Source organism: Macaca thibetana, chromosome 3, assembly GCF_024542745.1.
Source record: "Macaca thibetana thibetana isolate TM-01 chromosome 3, ASM2454274v1, whole genome shotgun sequence".
Taxonomy (NCBI): Eukaryota; Metazoa; Chordata; class Mammalia; order Primates; family Cercopithecidae; genus Macaca; species Macaca thibetana.
The window spans coordinates 153,287,953-153,308,785 of record NC_065580.1 but is presented as its reverse complement, the minus strand read 5'-3'; the positions used below and the strand labels follow the sequence as shown (position 1 = coordinate 153,308,785).

The 20,833-nt window shown below is 56.7% G+C and overlaps 2 protein-coding genes across 2 annotated transcripts in view; one reads left to right on the top strand and one right to left on the bottom strand.

The window, feature by feature from the left end:
* The window catches only part of CSTB (cystatin B), a 58,337-nt gene that overhangs the window by 17,403 nt on the left and 20,101 nt on the right, over positions 1–20,833 (bottom strand). The window lies entirely within an intron of this gene.
* On the top strand, positions 1,487–16,434 carry RRP1 (ribosomal RNA processing 1). The gene is made up of 13 exons (XM_050784447.1): positions 1,487–1,741; positions 3,350–3,432; positions 4,584–4,641; positions 5,221–5,306; positions 7,081–7,142; positions 9,297–9,426; positions 9,505–9,569; positions 9,791–9,984; positions 11,685–11,761; positions 12,882–12,979; positions 13,227–13,246; positions 14,619–14,732; positions 15,844–16,434. Exons 1-13 carry the CDS (start codon positions 1,609–1,611, stop codon positions 16,104–16,106), a joined length of 1,383 nt encoding a protein of 460 aa, XP_050640404.1. The 5' UTR covers positions 1,487–1,608; the 3' UTR covers positions 16,107–16,434.

The window sequence follows — 20,833 nt, the reverse complement described above, 5'->3', positions numbered from 1 at the left end:
TCCACTGACTGGTGTCCTCATAAGAAGAGGAGAGGCTGACCAGGCGCAGTTGCTCACGCCTGTAATCCCAGCACTTTGGGGAGACTGAGGCAGGCAGATCTCTTGAGGTCAGGAGTTCGAGATCAGCCTGGCCAACATAGTGAAACCCCATCTCTACTAAAAATACAAAAATCAGCCAGAAATTGCTTGAATCCTGGAGGTAAAGGTTGCAGTGAGCCGAGATCATGCCACTGCACTCCAGCCTGGGCAACAGAGCGAAACTGTCTCAACAACAACAACAACAACAACAACAAAGGAAAAAAAGGAGAGGCCACAGAGACAGGAAGAACTCTTGTGAAGACAGACACAGGGAGGGGGCCACGAGAAGATGGAGACAGTCTGGGGAGATGAGGCCGGGGAGCACTGAGACCCGCCAGAAGCTGGAGGCGGCAGGAAGGACCCTCCCCTGGAGCCTTCAGAGGGAACATGTTTCGGTGGTCTCGGCCTTCTGGCCTCCAGAGCTGTGAGAGAATAAACTTCCGTCATTTAAAGCCACAGGAAATGGACACGTGTTCCTTGTATGTCGCACAGTATATATTTTCTTTTTTTCAGGTGGGGAGACAAGGTCTTGCCCTGTTGCTTAGGCTAGAGTGCAATGGCATGATCTCAGCTCACTGCAGCCTGGAGCTCCCGGCCTAAAGCAATCCTCCCACCTCAGTCCCCATCCCCTCCCACCCAGTAGCTGGGACTACAGGCACACACCCACCAAACTCGGCTACTTTTTGTATTTTTTTTGGAGAGACAGGGTTTCGCCATGTTGTCCAGGCCAATATATATTTTCCAGCACAGAAACAAAATTCTGTGCTGGAAAAGACCTGTATTCCTGCCTGTAGACTCCACGATTGTTAACAGTTTGCCTTGGTTGCTTATCTGCATACACCTATGTGCGTGTAGTGATTTACTTTTTTGCAGAATGAACTGCAGACATCATGACACGTCACCTTTACCAAAGAATTCAACAGTTATTTCTAAAATTAAATAACATTCTTCTGCTTCAGGGGATGGCAAACTATCGTCCTAGGCCAAATCCAGCCACCCCCTGGGTTTAAAAGTAAAGTTTCGAGCCGAGAGTGGTGGCGCCTCTGGTCCCAGCTCCACCGGAGGCTGAGGCTGGAGGATCCCCTGGAGCCCGCGAGGCAGAGGCTGTCGTAAGCCGAGATCGCGCCACTGCACTCCAGCCTGGGAGACAGAGCGAGATCCTGTCTCAGGAAAAAAATACAAGTGGGCTTATGAATAAAATAAGATTAAAAAACAACAAATCTTTGCCTCACAACCCCGGCCAGCCGCAGCCGCAGCCCCAGCGAGGCGCAGGCGCAGGCGCGCGCTCGACAGCTCCGCGCGTGCGCACAGGCAGGGAGCGCGCGCCCCCCCGGCAGTCTTAGGCCTCCGGGGGCTGCAGTTGCGCGGCTCGGCCACTGCGCGGCGGTGACGTGCGCCTGGGCGGTGTCGCGGGCTGTGACGTCACGCCGCGCGCCGGGGCCAGGAGGAGGCGGGAGAGAGCGGCGCGTGCTCCGTGTGCTGGATACCAGGAGACCCCGAGACAGGGGCGTCTCGGCGGCCGCCGCCGTCATGGTTTCGCGTTTGCAGCTCCCGCCTGAAATCCAGCTGGCTCAGCGTCTGGCGGGGAATGAGCAGGTGACCCGGGACCGGGCGGTGAGGAAGCTCCGGAAATACATCGTCGCCAGGACTCAGCGGGCCGCAGGTTGGTGGGGGTGTGGGCGGCTGGCGTCTCGGGGGCCGGCTGGGCTGGGGCGGGTGTGGGCGGCGGCGGCCGGGGCTGGGGGCCCTCGGAGTCCTATGGAACCTCCACGTGGCCGGGCCAGGCAGGCCGAGCCCATGGGCCTGTTCCTGCTGCTACCGGTCCGCGGTCCCCGTGGCCGCTTTCCCTCGTGGTGCGGTGACTTCTTTTCTCTCTGCGAGGACTTCTGTTCCCTCTGCGAGGACGCTCCTTCCCAGCCCCCTAACTCCTTTCCTAGCTCAGACGTCCCCTCCCTCAAGTAGACCATGTACTCCTGCTGCCCTGCTGTTTAGGCACCCAGTATTTTTCCCTCGTGGTAGCATTTCCCACTGTTAGCAGTTTTCTGTTTGCGTAATTATTGGATTGTTTTCCGATTTCCACTCAGGGTATCTCTCTGAGGGCCGAGAATCTACTTGTTCGTGGTACCTGGTGGTTCTCCGAGCGTGGTCCCCCATCAGCAGTAGCATCCCCTGGACATGTGTTAGAAATGCAGATTCTATGCCGTGCGCAGTGGCCCAAGCCAGTAATCCCAGCTACTCGGGATGCCGAGGTGGGAGGATCGCAGGAGCCCGGGAATCCAGCCTGGGCAACAGAGCAAGACTGCGTTTTCATTACAAAAGAAAAGAAAGAAATGCAAGTTGTAGGGTCCCAGCCCCGCCAAATCAGGTCTAGCATGTGCTTTATGAAGCTGTTCGGGTGATACTGCTCCCCACACTCAGCTTGAGAACCACTGCTACAGGAACAGCTTGCCAGACATAGGACTTAAGTGAATGTCAACTGAGAAATGTTTTAAATTAAACTTTTTTTAAATTTTTCTGAGTGAGACAGACCTCACTGTCATCCAGGGTGGAGGAGTGCATTGGCACCATTATGGCTCACTGCAGCCTCTACCTCCCAGGCTCCAGTGAGCCTCCCATCTCAGCCTCCCCAGTAACTGGGACTACGGGGGGCGCTGTGCCACCAGGCCAGCTAAATTTAGTATTTTTTGTACAAATTGGGGTATTCCTGTGTTGCCCAGGCTGGTCTTGAACTCCTGGCTTCAAGTGATCCCGCCTCAGCACTCAATTCCAAAGTGTTGGGAGTACAGGCATGAGCCACTGCACCTGGCCTGAGCAATCTCTGTTTCTCTCCCTAGCTAGTCTGAATGCCTGAGTTCACTTTCTTCTTTTTAATATTTGAGATACATTACAGAAAAGTGCAGAAACACTCATTGTAATGCTGGATGAATTATCGCCAACAGATTAACCTGTGTGGCCACTGATCAGCTTAGGAAACAGTGGAGGTTCGCAGTTTTGAATTTCCAAAATGGAGTACGGTGCCTGATACCTTGTAGATTCTCAGTTTTACTGAGTGCACGAAGTGGCAGTTACCTGGAGGAGCCGCACAGCCACAGGCACAGCAGGTTCTGGGTTAGAAGGATTGTTTGAAGGGGAGGGCCAGATTTTGCCCCCCATTTGCCTTTACAGTAAGTGGGACTTTGGTATCATTCAGGCAGTCACGTTTCTGTGGCTTCCTTCCTGGCACTCGAAGGTGCGGGGTTCATTTGATCCAAATGTTGCTGTTTTGCTGCAGGTGGTTTTACTCACGACGAGCTGCTGAAGGTGTGGAAAGGACTGTTCTATTGCATGTGGATGCAGGACAAGCCGCTCCTCCAGGTGAGTAGAGTGAGCAGCAGAGAAGGTGCAGAAGCAGCGGGGGAGGATGGATGGGCATCTGGTCGACCCAGTTTTTTTTTTTCTTTTTTTTTTTTAAGACGGAGTTTCGCTCTTGTTGCCCAGGCTGGAGTGCACTGGTGCAATCTCAGCTCACTGCAACCTCCGCCTTCCAGTTTCAAGCAGTTCTCCTGCCTCAGCCTCCCGAGTAGCTGGGATTACAGGCGCCCGCCACCACGCCCCGTTAATTTTTTGTATTTTTAGTAGAGGTGGAGTTTCATCATGTTGGCCAGGCTGGTCTTGAACTCCTGACCTCGTGATCCGTCCGCCTCAGCCTCCCAAAGTGCTGGGATTACAGGTGTGAGCCACCGCGTCCGGCCTAGTCCTCCCAGTTTTAATATGGCCAGAGACCGTGGGGAGGTCGTATAGCCTTGATGCTTGGTTCTGCATGGCTGGTGGGTGTGGGCCTTTGGTTCGGTGAGTCTTACACTTGCCGAGGTCGTTGATGTGATTGACTGAGTCGTGCACCATAGCCGCACTGGCATATGGGTGAAAACTGGGTTTTGTGTTTGTCCTGGGTTGCAAACAAGTGCTGAAATAGTGGAAACCAAGGGGCAGAATTCAAGTCTCCTGAGACAAGGACTTCTCCCGCTAGCCTTTTTCAAACATTGTTTCTCAAATTGTGAATTTTGTGCTCTCCTTCAGAATCTCATGGGTGGTGAGGATACTTAGTTAAATTCAAGGGGAGGCTATGAAATGTCTCTTAGCAAGTGCCCTGGGCGATGCGTGGCACAGTGATGTAGGCAGATAGCGAATGATCTATGGGGTCTCGCAGCCCTCCTCCTCCTGATGGTTAGGGGGCTGTGAGTCCCAAGGCTCCCTTCTGCTCTCCCACGTCCCTCTTTAACCATGACTCTGTGGCTTTAGCACAGCCCCTGTGAGGAGGGCAGTGCCTGCCATGGTTGTGTGAGAGGCTGTTGACCCCAGTTGTAGAGGGGTGTTTTGCAGCAGGGGTGAAACCTCCAGTCCACTGAGCTGAGACCCCCTGGAAGCCGACTCTCTGTGATGAGTGAGTGAGTGGGTGGTTGTGTGTGTGTCATTGTGAGAGCCTCGTGCTTTAGGGGCTGAGGGCGTTTTTGTTGTTTCCTGCACAGGAAGAATTAGGAAGGACCATTTCCCAGCTCGTTCATGCTTTTCAGACCACGGAGGCGCGTGAGTATGCTCTGCCATAGTTGGGTACATTTGTAAACGTCAGAACCTCTGAGCATCAGAGCCACCAGACACAGGAGGGTTTGTGTTCTCAAATCAGAGTAAGGAATGCCTAAGAGCGAGAGCACACCAGCTGGTGTCTGTGGGTGCTTAGCATGTGTGAAATGCTGGTGTAAGTGTTCAACATGGATTAGCTCATTTACCTAAAACGCTCATTTTGAGTCTAATGGGCTAATATCTTACATTTTAAAAATAAAATGAAAAGCCAGGGTAATGTCACCAAGAGATTTGACTGAATTCCGCCTGATGGACGTGAGGTTCCTGCAGTTGATTTTCCAACTCCTGGTGACCGGAGTTGAGAAGTTCTTGCCCTGCCTGTCTGTGGGACTCACTTGAGGAGCCTCTAAAAATTCTGATGTCCAGATCCTGGTCCAGCAAAACCCAGTTCTAGGAGTAGGGCCTGGGCATCAGCGTTTTTATTATTTATAACATGTAAAGAAAGGTTCCTCCATGTTCTCACCTCACTTCCCAGAGTGGCTTCGTGCTCCTCAGTGGTTCTCTTCTGGCTTATTCTTCCTCCAGAGCACCTGTTCCTTCAGGCCTTCTGGCAGACCATGAATCGCGAGTGGACGGGCATCGACAGGCTGCGCCTGGATAAGTTCTACATGGTGAGGCAGCCGCCAGGGTGCCGGCGGGCGGGGGCAGTGTGGGTCTCAGTGCCCGGCCGAGCAGAGACAGGCAGCTCCTGGGCAGGGAGGCGACCTGAGGCAGTGTGACCCTGAAGCCGGGGTGGGAGGTGGAGCCGAGGCTCTGGGCGGTCCCTGCCCAGGGCTCTGCAGCATTGTCGGTCTCTGAGGGTCATTGAGTGGGCAAGGAATCAGACCCATAAAACACCACACAAACTTTTGGTTCAGAGAAGGAAAGTGACGATTGCCCTCCTGGGGAGAGTCGATGGTGACACCGTTGTTACTTTGCCAAGGAGGCCGTGAGTTTGGAGGCGCGGACTCCAGAGCTGCGGTCGGGCCCTAGCGTGAGCCTTGGAGTGCCTAGCCTTCGAGGCTGGGATGGCTGGGTCACAGTGCGGGACTTCCTTTCCCTCCTCCCGCATTGTATCGCCATTCAGGGTGCTGATTTGCCCTGAGAATGCTGGGGAATATGGGTGCAGCGTGTTGCTGCCCAGACCTGCTCTCCTTCCCTCCTTTCCCTCTTGTTGAACCGTGAGGTCTCATTACTGAGGTGGTGGCCATTGTAACCTTAGAGCAGATCTGAGATATAGAGACATTGTCACTGTGTAGGAGTCAGTCACCCCGTGGGGACGCTGAAAGGGGCCATGTCTAGGCCTCACTGAGGACAGATGTTGATCTGCCATTCTGGCTTCAGTGTCCAGCTCAGATTCGGGCCAGGATTGTACGGACAGTGTACATACCAGTGATTCTAGAATTGGGGACCAGGGCGGGAAAAGCCTGGAGCTTAAGAAGGAAGGAGGCTCCAGGGCAGGCCAGAGGCCCGGCCATGCACTCGACAGAGTGCAGACTCTTAGGGACAGTGGGGCTCTGCAGGGAGGCCACCCCACTGGTTTGCTGAGATGCAGCTGCTGGATGGATGCGTTCTGCTGCTTTCCATGGCTCGTTTCCGGGCCCCTTGTGTGACTGAGTCTGGCAGCACAGCCTTGCATCAGGGCTGGCCTTGGTAGCACTGCAGGGCGGCTTGGGGGATAGGCCTCCCGTGTCTGCAAGAACAGTGTCCTGGCTGCTGGGCTGTGCTCTGTCATCGGGGCTCCTGGGGGTCTGCGTGTCCTCTGCTGCTGTTGACTGCGGCTCAGACCTCGCTGTGGGCGTGTAGGCGTGCTGGGTCAGTAGCCTAAAGCGGGGACAACTGCAGAAGGGTGTTGAGTCCCATGAGGGAAATGGCACTGGGGGGCAGATCTGGAGCTTCATTCACGGGTGAGGCTTGGGAGCGCCCTCACTGCGTAGCGCACTGCAGAGGAAGTGAGCTGTGTTCTCCCACTGGGGAGGGCCTGGTGAGGGCCAGCCGTGTTTCAGACCCGGTTTTGCAGAGGGCTCCACTGCCCGTGGGGGTAGCTGTGCCTCTTTCCTGGTTCTCCCTTATGAATCAGGGACTGTCTGTTTCAGCCCGGTTTATGGACTGGAGTCATAGGACTGTCCCCTACTCCCTCCCACCCCCGATGCGCCTGCTTCCAGCCAGCTAGGGCCTTGGAGCTGGGGAGAGGGGCGCATTCTCAGCCCTGGATTCTGAGGGCTTGGTGTTGTATTCTCCAGCGTCTGTCTGTCAACAGCTCTGGGGGCCGGCTGTGTGCCTGGGGCCAGCAGAGGTGACCGCGGCTGTGGCTTTATCCTGCAGTGGCTCGTGGTACATGGGGAAAGGTGGTCTGGTGAAGTAGGGCTGGGCTTCTGCTAACATGAACCTCCTTCTGTGTCTAAGCTCATGAGGATGGTCCTGAACGAGTCCTTGAAGGTTCTGAAGATTCGAGGCTGGGAAGAAAGGTGGGTGCGCGGCGGGCGTGCTGTTGGGGGATGCTGCTCTCAGGGACCACAATCATGTGTTTGTCGTTTGATTCTTTGTCATAAGGAGATGTCAGCCTTTACATTAAAGCGTGCCCCCGGTCGTGCTTAGAGATAAGATCTTTTTTAAAGTAAAAATTAGTTTGTGTGTTTGTGGAAATGATGCCATTTATCCTCAGGCTTGGAGGCCAGTTCTCACTGGGAGTCAGGAGGGAGTTTTTTAATGAAAGGGCGTCCAGCTGAGGAGCTTCTTATGAAAACACGGCATGTTCCGCTCCGTTAGCAATGCTTTTGTTTTTTTGAAATAGGTCTCACTGTTGCCGAGGCTGGAGTGCAGTGGCGTGATCTTGGTTCGACTACAGCCTTGACCTCCTGGGCTCAAGTGATCCTGCTGCCTCAGCCGCCCAGCTGGCTGGGACTGCAGATGTGCATCACCAGGCCCACGTAATTTTTGTATGTTTGGTAGAGACGAGTTCTGTCCTGTTGCCCAGGCTGGTCTCAAACTCTTGGGCTCAAGCAGTCTGCCTGCCTAGGCCTCCCAAAGTTGTAAGCAATTTTAATTGCTCCTAATTGTAAAAATATGTAAATTGGCCCGGTGTGGTGGCTCACACCTGTAATCCCTTTGGGAGGGCCGAGGCAGGCAGATCACTAGGTCGAGAGATCAAAACCATCCTGGCCACCACAGTGAAACCTCATGTCTACTAATGATACAAAAATGAATACATAAAAAAGAATCAGCAGGCTAGTTATGGTGGGGCGAGGGGATCGCTTGAGCCCAGGAGTTTGAGGCTGCAGTGATCCATGACTGAGCCACCGCACTGTAGCCTAGAATGAGATTCTGGGTTTGGTTTTGTTTTGTTTTTTAAAAACAAGAATCAGCAGGAATTGGACTGTGGTTGCCTGAGTTTCTCCAGCTTTGAGTTGCATGGGTGATTTTGCAGTTAGGGCAGCAGTGCCTCTGATTTGGGGGGGATTTTCATTCTTGAGTTCCCTGGCAGGACTCTGACCGGGAGTCTCTTACTCATTCTAGGCCTTAGCATTGTGCATTACCCCGTAGGGGTCTCATGACTTAAGCTGAATTAAATGGTAAAGGGACGATTTTACTTTTGTTAACTATTTTTGGCTTATTACTACAAGAGTATTTTTTCTCCCTGTAACTGAGAATTCAGTACAGGAATCATTTGGAAGACTCTGGTGGCTTCCCCCAGTGCCCGGGGTCCCAGTGCTGACAGTGGGGTCCACTTTTCCTGCCCTCTTGGATCTCCTGCAGGCGTAACCGGGCTGTCATTAATATCCATGGCATTGTCACTGGCCTGGAAGTCGGTCCCTTGCACCTGTATGTCTTCCTCTTGGTCTCAGCACCTGTTCTTGCCTCTGTCTCCTTTTTCCTGAGCCTTAGAGAGCATCACTTCTCCTTTCCATCACCAGCAATTCTCCAGCCTTGCTGAGGAGCTTCCTAAATCACACAGTTCACAAATCCGAGTTAGGCAGCTGCATTACTGAGCACCCCAGAAGGTCCAGATGCGTCTAGATGCTTCAGATTATTCTCTGGGGCCGTCTAGTCTTCGGAGCCGGGCCTGTGATGCCATCAAACCTACCTGCCAGGGAGAGCTCTGGGCACATCACAGATGGAATGCGCCATGCGGCAGGGCCCGGGAGGCCAGAAGGTGGCTCATGGTCCTCGGCCCCTTTCTGGGCCTCCACTTTCCTTTGTGTGTCTGTGCCGTCCTGACGTGTCTTCCCCAGCGGTACCCAGTGGAGACAGTGGAGAGGACACCAGGCAGGGTGTCTCGTCTCAGCCAAGACTTTCTCTCCGGTAGCAGTTTTGAGGACAGAGGGAAGGCCTGTCTGAATGTTTACACGTGTTGCATTTTGTAGCTGACATGCAAACTCAGGCCATATGTTCTGGCGCTGGTGATAGTCACTTAACTCCCTAATTGCAAGACTGCTTTGTGCTGGAACAGCCCCAGGATCGTTGATCTTCACCTGCGTGGACTTCGGGCCGGCCTGTTTGCAGACAGTGGCGCCTGCCCGCACTTAGGTTCCCATCCGAGCTTGTAACCGCCGGAGAGTGGGGCCACGGCTGTCTTGGGGCTTGCCGAGGCTACCTGTCATATTTGCTTTTCCTTTCCTCAGACAGATCGAGGAGCTGCTAGAGCTGCTGACGAGCGAGATCCTGCACCCCAGCAGCCAGGCCCCCCACGGGGTGAAGAGCCATTTCATTGAGATCTTCCTGGAGGAGCTGACCAAAGTGGGCGCCGAGGAGGTGAGGCTGGGCTCCGACGGGGCGGTGGAGCTGGGCATTTGTGGACGAGGGACTGAGCTCCGCTGGCTTTCCCCATAGCTTACGGCAGACCAGAACCTGAAGTTCATCGACCCCTTCTGCAGAATCGCCGCTCGGACCAAGGAGTAAGTGGTGGGCGGCCTGGTCGGACCCGACTCCTTCACTGAGTTCTTCCGTGGGGCTGCCGTTTTGGGGGGCTGCTCCCTCCAGGGACGAATCTGTCGCAGAGTGGCCGCTGGCCATGTGGGTGGGCGGGGGTGGAGGGGAGGCTGCAGGGCAGTCGGTGGCTTCCGCTTTGGAATCCAGCATAACGGGCCTGCTCGCCGGCCTCTGCCCTGCCCCTCAGTTCCCTGGTTTTGAACAACATCACTCGAGGCATCTTTGAGACGATCGTGGAGCAGGCCCCGCTTGCCATTGAAGACCTCCTGAATGAACTGGACGCACGGGATGAGGAGGCGGCGTCGGACAGTGAGGAGTCCTCCGAGGGCGGTGAGCGCGGAGATGCGCCGTCCCAGAAGAGGTCTGAAAGGCCACCCGCAGGTGGGGGTCACGGCACGCCCGGCTCCTCCGTGGGGCCTGTCCTGGGCCGAGCCAGTGTGGTCTCCTGCTGGGTTGCTCCCACCACCTTCCACCTGGTCCCCTTGTCTCTGCCCCTCCCCACAGTCCATCCTCAGCATAGAAGCCAGAGTGATCTCTGTGGGCACCAAGCACACGTGTCGTTTCCCCTCAAGCCCCCCAGCCTCTGGTGTGCTCCATGCCCTCTCCAGACCCCGGGGCTAACCCAGCACGCCTCTGGCTCAGTTGGCCCCCTGGACTCGTTCCTGCCTTGGTGCCGAGTCTCCCTGTGCCTCCCGCCGTCTGTCCCCCATCACTCTCTGGGGCTGGACTCTTTTAGCCTCCTGGCCTCTCCCAGCCCCGCAGGCAGTCCTCCCCATAGCGTCACTCTGTGGCACGGGATGTGAACCACTTGCTCCTCATGTTCCTCGTTCCTGGCCCGTCTCCCCAGAGGACAGCAAGCTCTGTCCGTACTGACCGTGGCGGGGTTCAGGCCTGAGACCTCAGGGTACCTGGCTGCTGGGGAGTAGACCCGCTCCTCACTGCCTGCCAGAGGCCTCTGGGGGCAGCTGTGGGGTCCAGCCTGGCCCGTTTCTGGTTTGATGCTGCCCTCATTGTCCGAGCCTGCTGGGTGGTCTGAGCTGTAACTGTGGCATCCTGGTGTTGTGGAGGGCGTGTCTTCGACCATGCCCAGGACCCCCGTGTGCCCTGACTCCATGTTGTGGCCGCTGTGCCCCTTGGCTTACTAATCAGAAGACCCTCTCCCCACCCCCACCCCAGCACTTGGCCCGGCCACCCTATGCGTGTCTCCCTGGTCCCTGCCTTGTCCTTCTCTCTCAGTAGCCGAGGCGCCTGGCAGGTCCTCCAGTGCCTGCTGCTGGCCCCTGGCTGCCACCTCCAGAGCAGACCCTCGTCACATGCTGCCCCACAGCTGCCTGTTGCCCAGAAATCTTTCTTCTGCAGACAGTGCCGTCAAAGCCCCAAATGCCCAGCCTAGCTTGAGCGCCTGACTGAAACATCACCTCCCACAGCTTCTGTTCCAGGCCACCTTGAGGCTGGACTGAGCTACCCCTCCTCACTTCCGGAACTTTTGACATGGCCTTTGTTGCCCGAGATGCCAGCTTGTAGTCAGCCACTCAGGGCTGTATAGGCACCTATGCCCTGGGACGTCTTTTTTCCTTTCCAGGCCTGGGGTGGCACCTCTCGTCCTGTCCATACGAGATTGGAGGTCACATGGCACCTAGTATCTGCCTTGAGCTGCGGGCCTTCCCGCCTGTGCCCGCGCTCTGACCAGGGTGTGGAGCAGGCTGTCCGTTCCCGGGTGTTTCCCGCCTGTGCCCGCGCTCTGACCAGGGTGTGGAGCAGGCTGTCCGTTCCCGGGTGTTTCCCGCCTGTGCCCGTGCCCCCACTCTGACCAGGGTGTGGAGCGGGCTGTCCGTTCCTGGGTGTTTCCCGCCTGTGCCCGCGCTCTGACCAGGGTGTGGAGCGGGCTGTCCGTTCCTGGGTGTTTCCCGCCTGTGCCCGCGCTCTGACCAGGGTGTGGAGCGGGCTTTCCGTTCCTGAGTGTTTCCCGCCTGTGCCCGCGCTCTGACCAGGGTGTGGAGTGGGCTCTCCGTTCCTGGGTGTTTGGGGCCGGCACACGTTGGGAACAGGTCTTTGAGTTCACGGGGTCCCTTTTGTTCCAGGCTCTGTCTGCAGGGCTGAACCTGAGGCTGGTGAGCAGACAGGTGACGACAGGGACAGTGGTGGCCCTGTCCTCCAGGTGAGTGCCCTGGGCTCGTGGCTGCGCCCTCAGCCTTTGCCCTGCTTTGCTGCCGCTGGCCCTGGAAGAGGAAGGGGGCGTTAGGAGGGAGGATGGCAGCCGTCAGCATGGAGAGTCACCCAGACGGGTTCGCTTTGAAGGAGGGATGGGTGCTCCGACCCTGCCTACCTGCAGGCAAGTGGGGTCATTAAGAGTGGGGCTGGGGCCTGGGATGGTGGGCTCAGAGGCAGACCTGCATTGTCCAGGGCTGGCCTCACCTCACGCTGACCTCTTGACTCACACATGGGCAGCCCCCCAGATTTCCTGCGGCCCCCTCGTTGGGGTGCTGGGCTGGAATGAAATGGTGTGTGCCAAGCGGCTGACCTGTGGGTCCCAGCGAGGAGTCCACTCAGCCAGTGGGGTCTGACTTCAGGCAAATTGGAAACTCAAATGTTTTAAGTTTTAAATATTGGCTGGGCGCGGTGGCTCACGCCTGTAATCCCAGCACTTTGGGAGGCCGAGGCGGGTAGATCACAAGGTCAGGAGATCGAGACCACGGTGAAACCCCGTTGCTACTAAAAATACAAAAAACTAGCCGGGCGAGGTGGCGGGCGCCTGTAGTCCCAGCTACTTGGGAGGCTGAGGCAGGAGAATGGCAGGAACCCAGGAGGCGGAGCTTGCAGTGAGCCGAGATCGCGCCACCGCACTCCAGCCTGGGCGACATAGCCAGACTCCGTCTCAAAAAAAAAAGTTTTAAATATGATTATCTGCAGACTTAATAAAATATGGCCATCTTGGGTTAAAATCGATCAAATTAACTTACTTTATTCGTGCTTGTGCGTGGCTCCTAGAGTTGTAAAGCTGCAGGCAGGCTCCTTGTGGGCGTGTGCCCTGCAGTGTGCATCTCGCAGAGTGTGCCCTGCAGTGCGTGCCCCACAGTGCGCCCGCAGCATGTGTGGTGCCCGCTGTGCTGTAGAGTGGCGGGGCTGCAGGACCCTCAGTGAGGGTGGGCTGTGTTCCTGTGAGCCGAGTGAAGAACCTGCAAGTGAAAACCAAGTGCCCTCTGGGTCTCGGGTTCCACGTTCTCGGAGCAGGCAGAGGTGACTGACCTTGGCTCTGTGACGTCTCTCTTTTGAAACAGTTTGACTACGAGGCAGTTGCTAACAGACTGTTTGAAATGGCCAGCCGCCAGAGCACCCCTTCTCAGAACAGGAAGCGTCTCTACAAAGTGATCCGGAAGTGAGTGTCTGAGGGGCTGCGTCTGCCCTGCTGCCCTTGGACTCACCCTTTCCTCCTCAGATCTGGGTGCCTTCGCCTTGTCCTGGGTCCTTCTGCAGCCCCTGGGGTGGTCCCCGCTAGGACCCTGAGACCCCTGCACAACCCCTGGGGTTCCCCTGGCTAGGACCCTGCAGCCCCTCTAGCTGGAGCTTCCTCCCCCTGCGGAAGCTGCAGCCATGGTAAATGGGCGTATGTCTTGCTCTTTCAGGCTGCAGGACCTGGCAGGAGGTGAGGACCGGCCGGGCACCGACAGTGGCACCGCCTTGGAGGTGGAGCTCCATCCTCGTGGGAGTGGATTGCCTCCAGGGGCCTCATAGCACGTGGAGTCTCTGCAGAGAGGCCTGGTGGTGTTTCTGGGGGACAGGGAGGCAGGGCTCAGGGTTCCACAGCCCTCGTTTTTGTGGGTTTTGCTGAGTGATTCTCAGACTTGAGTGTCCATTGGAGTCCCCCAGAGCCCGAGAGACGGTGCTGGCCGCAGGAGCTCCCAAGCACTGACCGCGGTGCTGCTGCTGGTCTGTTGTGTAGCACACGTCTGTTCCTGGCAACGTGTGGCAGATGGAACTGGTATAGGTTATCAAAAGGAGGGTTTCCTAGGGGGATTGATGGTTAGAGATGTAAGCATTTCCCCTGGTGTTTCCTTAAGAAAAGTTTCAGAGCTGCAGCTCAGTTGGAAGGATTTTATAGGGGATGCCTGCGTGTCCCCCCGGCTCCAGAATCAGCACTTCCTGTCTGGTGTTAAGCTCGTCTCTCCGAGCGCCACACCTGCTGCATCCACCAGCCGGCGTGTCATGAGTTGTAGTCCAGGGTTTGTTTTCTTTTTTTAGTTTTTGAGACTGTCTCGCTCAGTTGCCCAGGATGGAGAGCAGTGGTGTGATTACAGCTCACTGCAGCCTGGATCTGGGCTCAAGCGATCCTCCAACCTCAGCCTCCCAGTCGCTGGGACCACAGGCGCATGCCACACGCCGGCTAATTGTTTCAGTTTTTGTAGAGACGGTTTCACTGTGTTGCCAGGCTGGTAGTGTGGGGTTTTTAGGACAGCGTGCACCAGTGAGGTGCATGAGGTTCGTGTGTGTCTGGCAGGTTTTGATGCCCAAAGTTCCCTTGTGCCGCCAGCATAGACATTTTTAGGCTGTAGACGTTGGTGTACAGGTTGAGCGTTTCTAATCTGAAACCCCAAAACCAAAATGCTGCCAAGTCCAAAACTGAGTGCTGACAGGAAGCTCCAGGGAAATGCTCATCAGAACGTTTTGGATTTGGGATTTTCAGATTAGGGATGTTGAGCTGGTGAATATGACAGCAGACGTTCCAAAACAATCTGACATCCAAAGCACTGCTGGTCCCAAGCATGTGGGTTCGTGGATACTCTACCTGTGTCCTAGATGCTCCAGGAACTGGCCTTTCCAAATGGACTTGGGTCTGAGCTGGTTCATTTCAGCTGTGGTGGCGGCACTGAACACGCTGCTCCTGGGTATTACAACAGGGCACTTTCTCACACACGTTGTCGGGAGGTGGTGCTGGCTGGGGCCTGCTGGAAGCAGCGAGTCTCAAACCAAAAGCCCCCATCCCCCCAGAGCCCCCTGACTTCTGCCCTGGTTCTCAGGCATCTTCCCTGAGGACGAGATCCCGGAGAAGGCCTGCAGGCGTCTGCTTGAAGGGAGGCGGCAGAAGAAGACGAAGAAGCAGAAGCGTCTGCTCAGCTTGCGGCGCGAGAGAGGTAGGACGGGCTGGTGTGTTAGTCATGGAGCTGGTGTCCTCACCTGCTTGCTTGTCCCTGGGATGGGGGTCACCTGCAGTGTCCCCCTGAAGCATGAGTGCCGAGTCCTCCGTCCTGGGTGCCTGCTGTCCACATGTCCCAGAAATGCCCTGTCCTCGGCATCCCTCCTGTAGGCCTCTCCCCGCCACCCCTACCTGCCATCCTTGTCTGCAGCTCCCCCCAGCTGTGTGCGCTGCCCTCCCTCCCGGTGTGGAGACGATCCTCCTGGCTGCGCTGCCTCCTCCCATGCCTCTGTCTTAGATCCAAGCCCCGTCCCCTGCTCTCCCGCACCCTCAGAGATTCCTGAGCCTCTCCACTTCTGTCCTTGATTTCAGGGGCTGTCTTCCCTCTTGGGCCTCTGGCCACACAAGTGTGGTTGGCATGTGTCGCCCTCATCAGGGGCAACCCAGGGCCTGGAGCTGCCTACCTGCAGTGGAGGGGGTTGAGCACAGTGCCGGGCAGGGCACGGGGCCCATGGCAGGAATGGGGTGCATAGGAGGGAGACAGTGGCTTTGCCCCACACTGGGAAGCCTTCCCTGTTACTCTCTCCATGCCAAACCGGCCCTAGGGCCTAGGGATTCACCGCTTCCCCTCCCCGGAGCCCCGTGCCACTGAGGCCTGTCCGTCTCATTTCCCGTGGGGCAGCAGCCTCCTCTCTGCAGCCGGCCCTTGGCCTGGTTCCCGCACCCGTACCAGACGCCGTATGTGTGGCTCTGTGTGCAGCAAGCTTTGTGAACACTGTCGGCCCTGGCGTTCAGGGCCTGGCACTGCCCAGCATCCTTCTTCCGCCTCCCCTTCTACCTTGAGCCCAGTCCTGCCTACTCTGTGCCTTTGCTCCTGGGTCTCGCGACCCTGTCCTCACGCTGGTCCTTCCGAGGTCAGCCCTCGCTGGGGTCCTGAGCCGTGTGGGTAGAGCTTGGCGCCCACACTGGACACGGGATGCGTCTGGCTGGCTGGTGTGGCCGTGTTGTCCTCGCAGGTCCGTGGTGCTGGCGTCTCAGCCCGAGTTGGAGTGAGTGGAAGGAGCCCATGCTGGCATTCTCTGGCTCATGGGGTCTTGCTGTTTTATCAGGGAAAGGTGAGAAGGAGCCCCCGAGCCTGGGCATGGAGAGGAAGAGGAGCAGGAGGAGGGGTGTGGGGGCCGGCCCCAAGGCGCGGGCAGAGGCTGATGAGCAGCCAGGCACAGCTAAGTGGACCCTGCTCCGAGATCAGCCCGGGGGCCGTGGCCAGAGAGGAGCTCACCAGAGGAGGAGGACACCTCGGCAGCCGGCCGGTGACCGAGCAAAGGCAGCCAATGTCCAGGAGCCGGAGAAGAAGAAGAAACGCAGGGAGTGATGTGGCTGGGCCCAGGACAGGCAGGGAGGGAGGCCAGGCCGCCCTTGCACCGAGGGATGAGGCTGACTGGGCTGCTCTTGGACTCAGGACCGCAGCTCCAGAACTCCCGTGCCAGGCAGGAGGGAAGGGCGGCACTGGAGAGGTGGGCCCGTCATTAGGGGCCAGCATCCCAGGAGCTGGACCTTTTCCCAGAGCCTCCGCCTGTGGCTGTGATGACCTTGGGTCAAAAGGTCAAACTCTGAAGACTGAAACTGCACCTGCAGCAGGACTGGCTGAACCCGCTGTGGGGGGTTCAGAAAATAAAATGTGCGCGGCCCTTGCCGGGGAAGTGTCGCTTCTGGTGTGTCCTACGGACGTGTGGGAGGTGGCAGCCGCCAGCCTCTGAGCAGTATGGTGGTTTATATTCATGTTTGTGGAAAAATCTTGTAAGACATTTCTCCTTTGACAGAGCCACCCAGCTGTTAACAGGGCTGTCTGGACGGGGCTTTGTTGCTTCCCCCCTAGTCTGGGGTCGTGTTGTGCAGTGAATTCAGCTCCAGTAAGGCCCAGATTGTCCGGGGTGAGCGTGTGTGATGGGAAGGCCTGGCTCCTGCAAGAGGCTCATCCCTGGAGGCAGGAGCGCACCCACCATCCTGGGTACCCGTGGGTCCGCAGGCTGCGCGCCCCATCCCCTCCACCAGGTCATGCTCCTCATCCTCCATGCCCCTCTCCCCTGCACGCCTGCAGGAGCCTGTGAGGGAGGTGGCAGGTCGCCACTGTGGCAATAGAGACCTGTCAGTAGCCCAGGGCTAGCCACCTGCTCGGAACAAGGGCCCATCTGCCGCCAGCGCTGTGGCCACAGCCTGCATAGGTGACAAGGGGCTGCTGTGTTGGGTTTTGCCCACTTCTGTTCCATGGGTGCCCAGCCAGCCAGGCCATGTGGGGTCCAGCGAGAGGCCTGGGCTTGGAGTGGGCCTGGGACCAGGAACGACCCCCAGGCTGTGGCTGGCATTGTGCAGACCCTGAACCACACCCGTTTCTCTAAAACCCTGCTGTATTCGAGTGTCCCCCGACCCCGGGGAGGTGGCGCCTGGTGACACCTCCTGCAGTCCTACTCAGCTGGGCGGCTGGGGCAGGCTAAGGATGCAGCTAGGGGCTCAGGAGAAGGCAGGCCAGGGACGCTGTTTTAGGGGGTTAGGGTTCTTTCTCCAAAGTAACGCAAAAAGATGCGTGGCCCGGCACAGTGGCTCAAGCCTGTAACCCTAGCACTTTGGGACGCCAAGGTGGCCGGATCACCTGAGGTCGGGAGTTTGAGACCAGCCTGACCGACATAGAGAAACCCCATCTCTACTAAAAATACAAAATTAGCCGGGCGTGGTGGCACATGCCTGTAATCCCAACTACTTGGGAGGCTGAGGCAGGAGAATCGCTTGAACCTGGGAGGTGGAGGTTGTGGTGAGCCAAGATCGTGCCACTGCACTGCAGCCTGGGCAACGAGAGTGAAACTCTGTCTCAAAAAAAAAAAAAAAAAAAAACAAGTGTGTCTAACATAAATTGCTGGTGGCAAGTGTCAGACCTGGGCAGTGTCTCCTGGGCCCAGGCAGTGTTCCTTGGGCCTGGCCTCTTCACCCCCAGCAGAGCCTGTCGGGAGGCCTTTGGAAGGGAACGGGGTACATAATAATGCTTTGTTGTTTTTGTTGAAGTTTCTTTGGTCAAAAGCTAAGGAGACACACATGCTAACAGAAGTTTCTGGAAAAAAGCAAATGAGTCACGTTGAGTTGCAGTTGTGAAACCAGAAGCCACAGTGACTTTGGATCTTTCACGAGTGTATTCACAGGGAGAGGTTTTTCACGACTGCGCTGGCACCGTCACGCTCTGGCTGTTTCCAGGCCATGCTGGGTACACATTCCCCATCTTCAGAATGGTTTTAAATAACCGCATTGTGCTTATGACATGAATTACTGAATTCCTCTCCTATTGGTAGTCTCTTATTTTTTTATTTTTGAGACTGAGTTTTGAGTCGAGTTTTTTTTTTTTTTTTTTTTTTTTGAGACCAAGTTGGTGTTATATTTCCCCACATAAATGGTAGTTCCAGCTACTCAGGAGGCCAAGGTGGGAGAAGCGCCTGCGCCCAGGAGAGAATCACTGAGAGGTAATTCACATAGAATACAGTTTGCCCAATTGAAGTGTATAATTTGAGTTTTTAGCATATTCAGAATTGTACAGCCATCACCACAGTCAACTTTAGACCATTTTCAGCCCAAAAGAAACTGGGTATATACCTCAGCCATCACTCGTCCGTCTCCCCGCCACCCGCACGGATCCTCCCGGCCTCAGGTTGTGGGCCGTGTCTGTTCCGGCCGTGTCGTGTTGTGGGATCACACGGCACGTGGCCTTTTGCATCTGGCTGTTTTCACACAGCAGCGTGGTTCCAGGGCTCATCCACACTGTGGATTCCTTACTTCTTATGGCTGAGTGGCATCCCGTGGTACAGACGGAGCGCATTGCGTCTGCCCGTTTGTCCGCTGATGGACATTTGGGGTGTTCCCGCCTTTGGCCGTCTTGAGTCACGCTGCTGCATGAGGACGAGTTTTTAGGGGACGGATGCTTTCATTCATCTGGGGCAGACGCCTAGGAGTGGTACGGCTGGGTCTTGTGCTACCCGTCTCTAGTCACTTGAACAACTACTTTCCAGACTTTTCCACAGTGGCTGCATGTGTTGAGTTGAGCCTCAGGGACGGGCTCCTGTCTGGGTGTTCTGCTATGGTGAGGCTGATGGCACCCCAGGAGGTGACTTCTCAGGACACTAGGCCCAGCCACTCTGAGTTTGTGACCAGGACAGGAAACACCTGTGGTTCCACTCACCTGTGTGGAGTAGGGGTAACAGCACAGGCTGGGATGAGGACGATGTTGCTTTTTCCTGGAAAAACAATCTCTCAACCTTACAGCAACGTGGCAGATACAGAGAGCATTTCTCCCCTGAGCCTTTTGAGAGCATGTCCTGACTTAGCGCCTCAGCACCCTGGATACTTTGGGGTGCATTTCCTCCTACAGAGACAGTCCCGTAACCATAGCACAGCCGTCACATGGCGAACTAGAGCTGGGTGTGGTGGCACGTGCCTACAGTCCCAGCCACCCTGGAGGCCAAGGTGGGAGGATCGCTTGGGTCCGCGAATTTTTGAGTCCAGCCTGGGCAACATCAAGACCCTGTCTCAAACCAGAAAAAAATCAGAGAATTAGTGTGGATCCCTCACTGGGTCCAACCCTCGAACCCTCAGTGCTTAGTTGTCTCGGTGAAGTCCTTTACAGCCCCAGGGCCCTTGTTCAGATTCTTTCATGTGTCTGAAGAGCTCTGGCTCCTGTGAGGGGAGGGTGGTGGTTAGAAGTCGATCTGGCTGGGCCCTTGCTAGTCAGATCTCCTTGTTCATAGGCAGCTGGCAGAGCTGGGGCACTGTGTGCACAGCGCGTGCCTGTTCTCTACCTGTCCCTCCAGCCCACCCACCAGCCACCCTCCATCTGTCTAGACTCAGGTCTCCAGGAAACACAGAACAGTGAATGGGGTGTCTGTGCGCTCCAGCTGCTGGCACAAAATACTGGGGACTGTGCAGCTTAGGCCTGGGAAGGTGAGTTTCCGTTCTGGAGGATTCTGAGGGCATGTCGGCAGGGTTGCTGTTTCCTGGGCCCCCTCCTTGGCTTATCTTAATCAATGGCCATCTTCTCACGGTGTCCTGACCTCTCTCTTTTTTTTTTTTTTTTTTTTTTTGGAGAAAAAGTCTTGCTCTGTCGCCCAGGCTGGAGTGCAGTGCCATGATCTCAGCTCACTGCAACCTCCGCCTCCCAGGTTCAAGCGATTCTCCTGCCTCAGCTCCGGAGTAGCTGGGATTACAGGCGTGTGCCACCATGCCTGGCTAATTTTTGGATTTTTAGTAGAGGTAGGGTTTCACTGTGTTGGTCAGGCTGGTCTCGAACTCTTGACGTCATGATCCGCCCACCTCGGCCTCCCAAAGTGCTGGGATTACAGATGTGAGCCGCTGGGCCCAGCCGTCCTGACCTCTCTTACAAGGACGTCATTTAACCCTAATGACCTCCCGAGAGGCGACATCTCCAGTCACACTGGGCGTTAGGGCTTCAACATGTGTGTGTGGGGGGACACAGTCCTGTCCGTAGCAGGCGCGCGTGTGTGGTGGCGGTGGGTGGAGAGTGCCCTGTTTATTGTGAGGAGTCGGCTCACGCGACTGGGACTGGCAGTTGGGAATTCTGCAGGGCAGGCGGCTGGCTGGAGACCCCGGAAGGTCCTCAGGGGAGGGGACCCCAGTCTTTTAAGGCCTTGGCCAGGCAGACTGGACGAGGCCCCCTCCGCTGAGGGCTCCCTGCTTTCCTCAGTCCACCGATTCAAACCAGCCTCGTCCTGGAAACACCGTCGGGAGCATCGAGGTGCTCTGCCCGAAGCTGGGCACTGGGACCGGCCGCAGCGTTGGCCGCTCACTGTCTTATCTGCTGCCCGTGCCTGCCCCACTCGTGTTAGGAGTTGAGCTCTGGGAGGGGCGGTGCCTCCAGCTGTGAGACACCGGGGTGTATTCTAGGGTTTCCCTTCTGTGTTTGAACCTCCTTCCCGAAGGAACTCAGCTTCCATGACCCCCGGTACTCATTTCACGCAGAACCGAGGCTGGGCGTGGGTGCTGCGCCCCGTCCCACGTGGGTGCCCTCCTCACCCTTGGCTCTGCCGCCCTTGCAGGAACCCTCTTGCC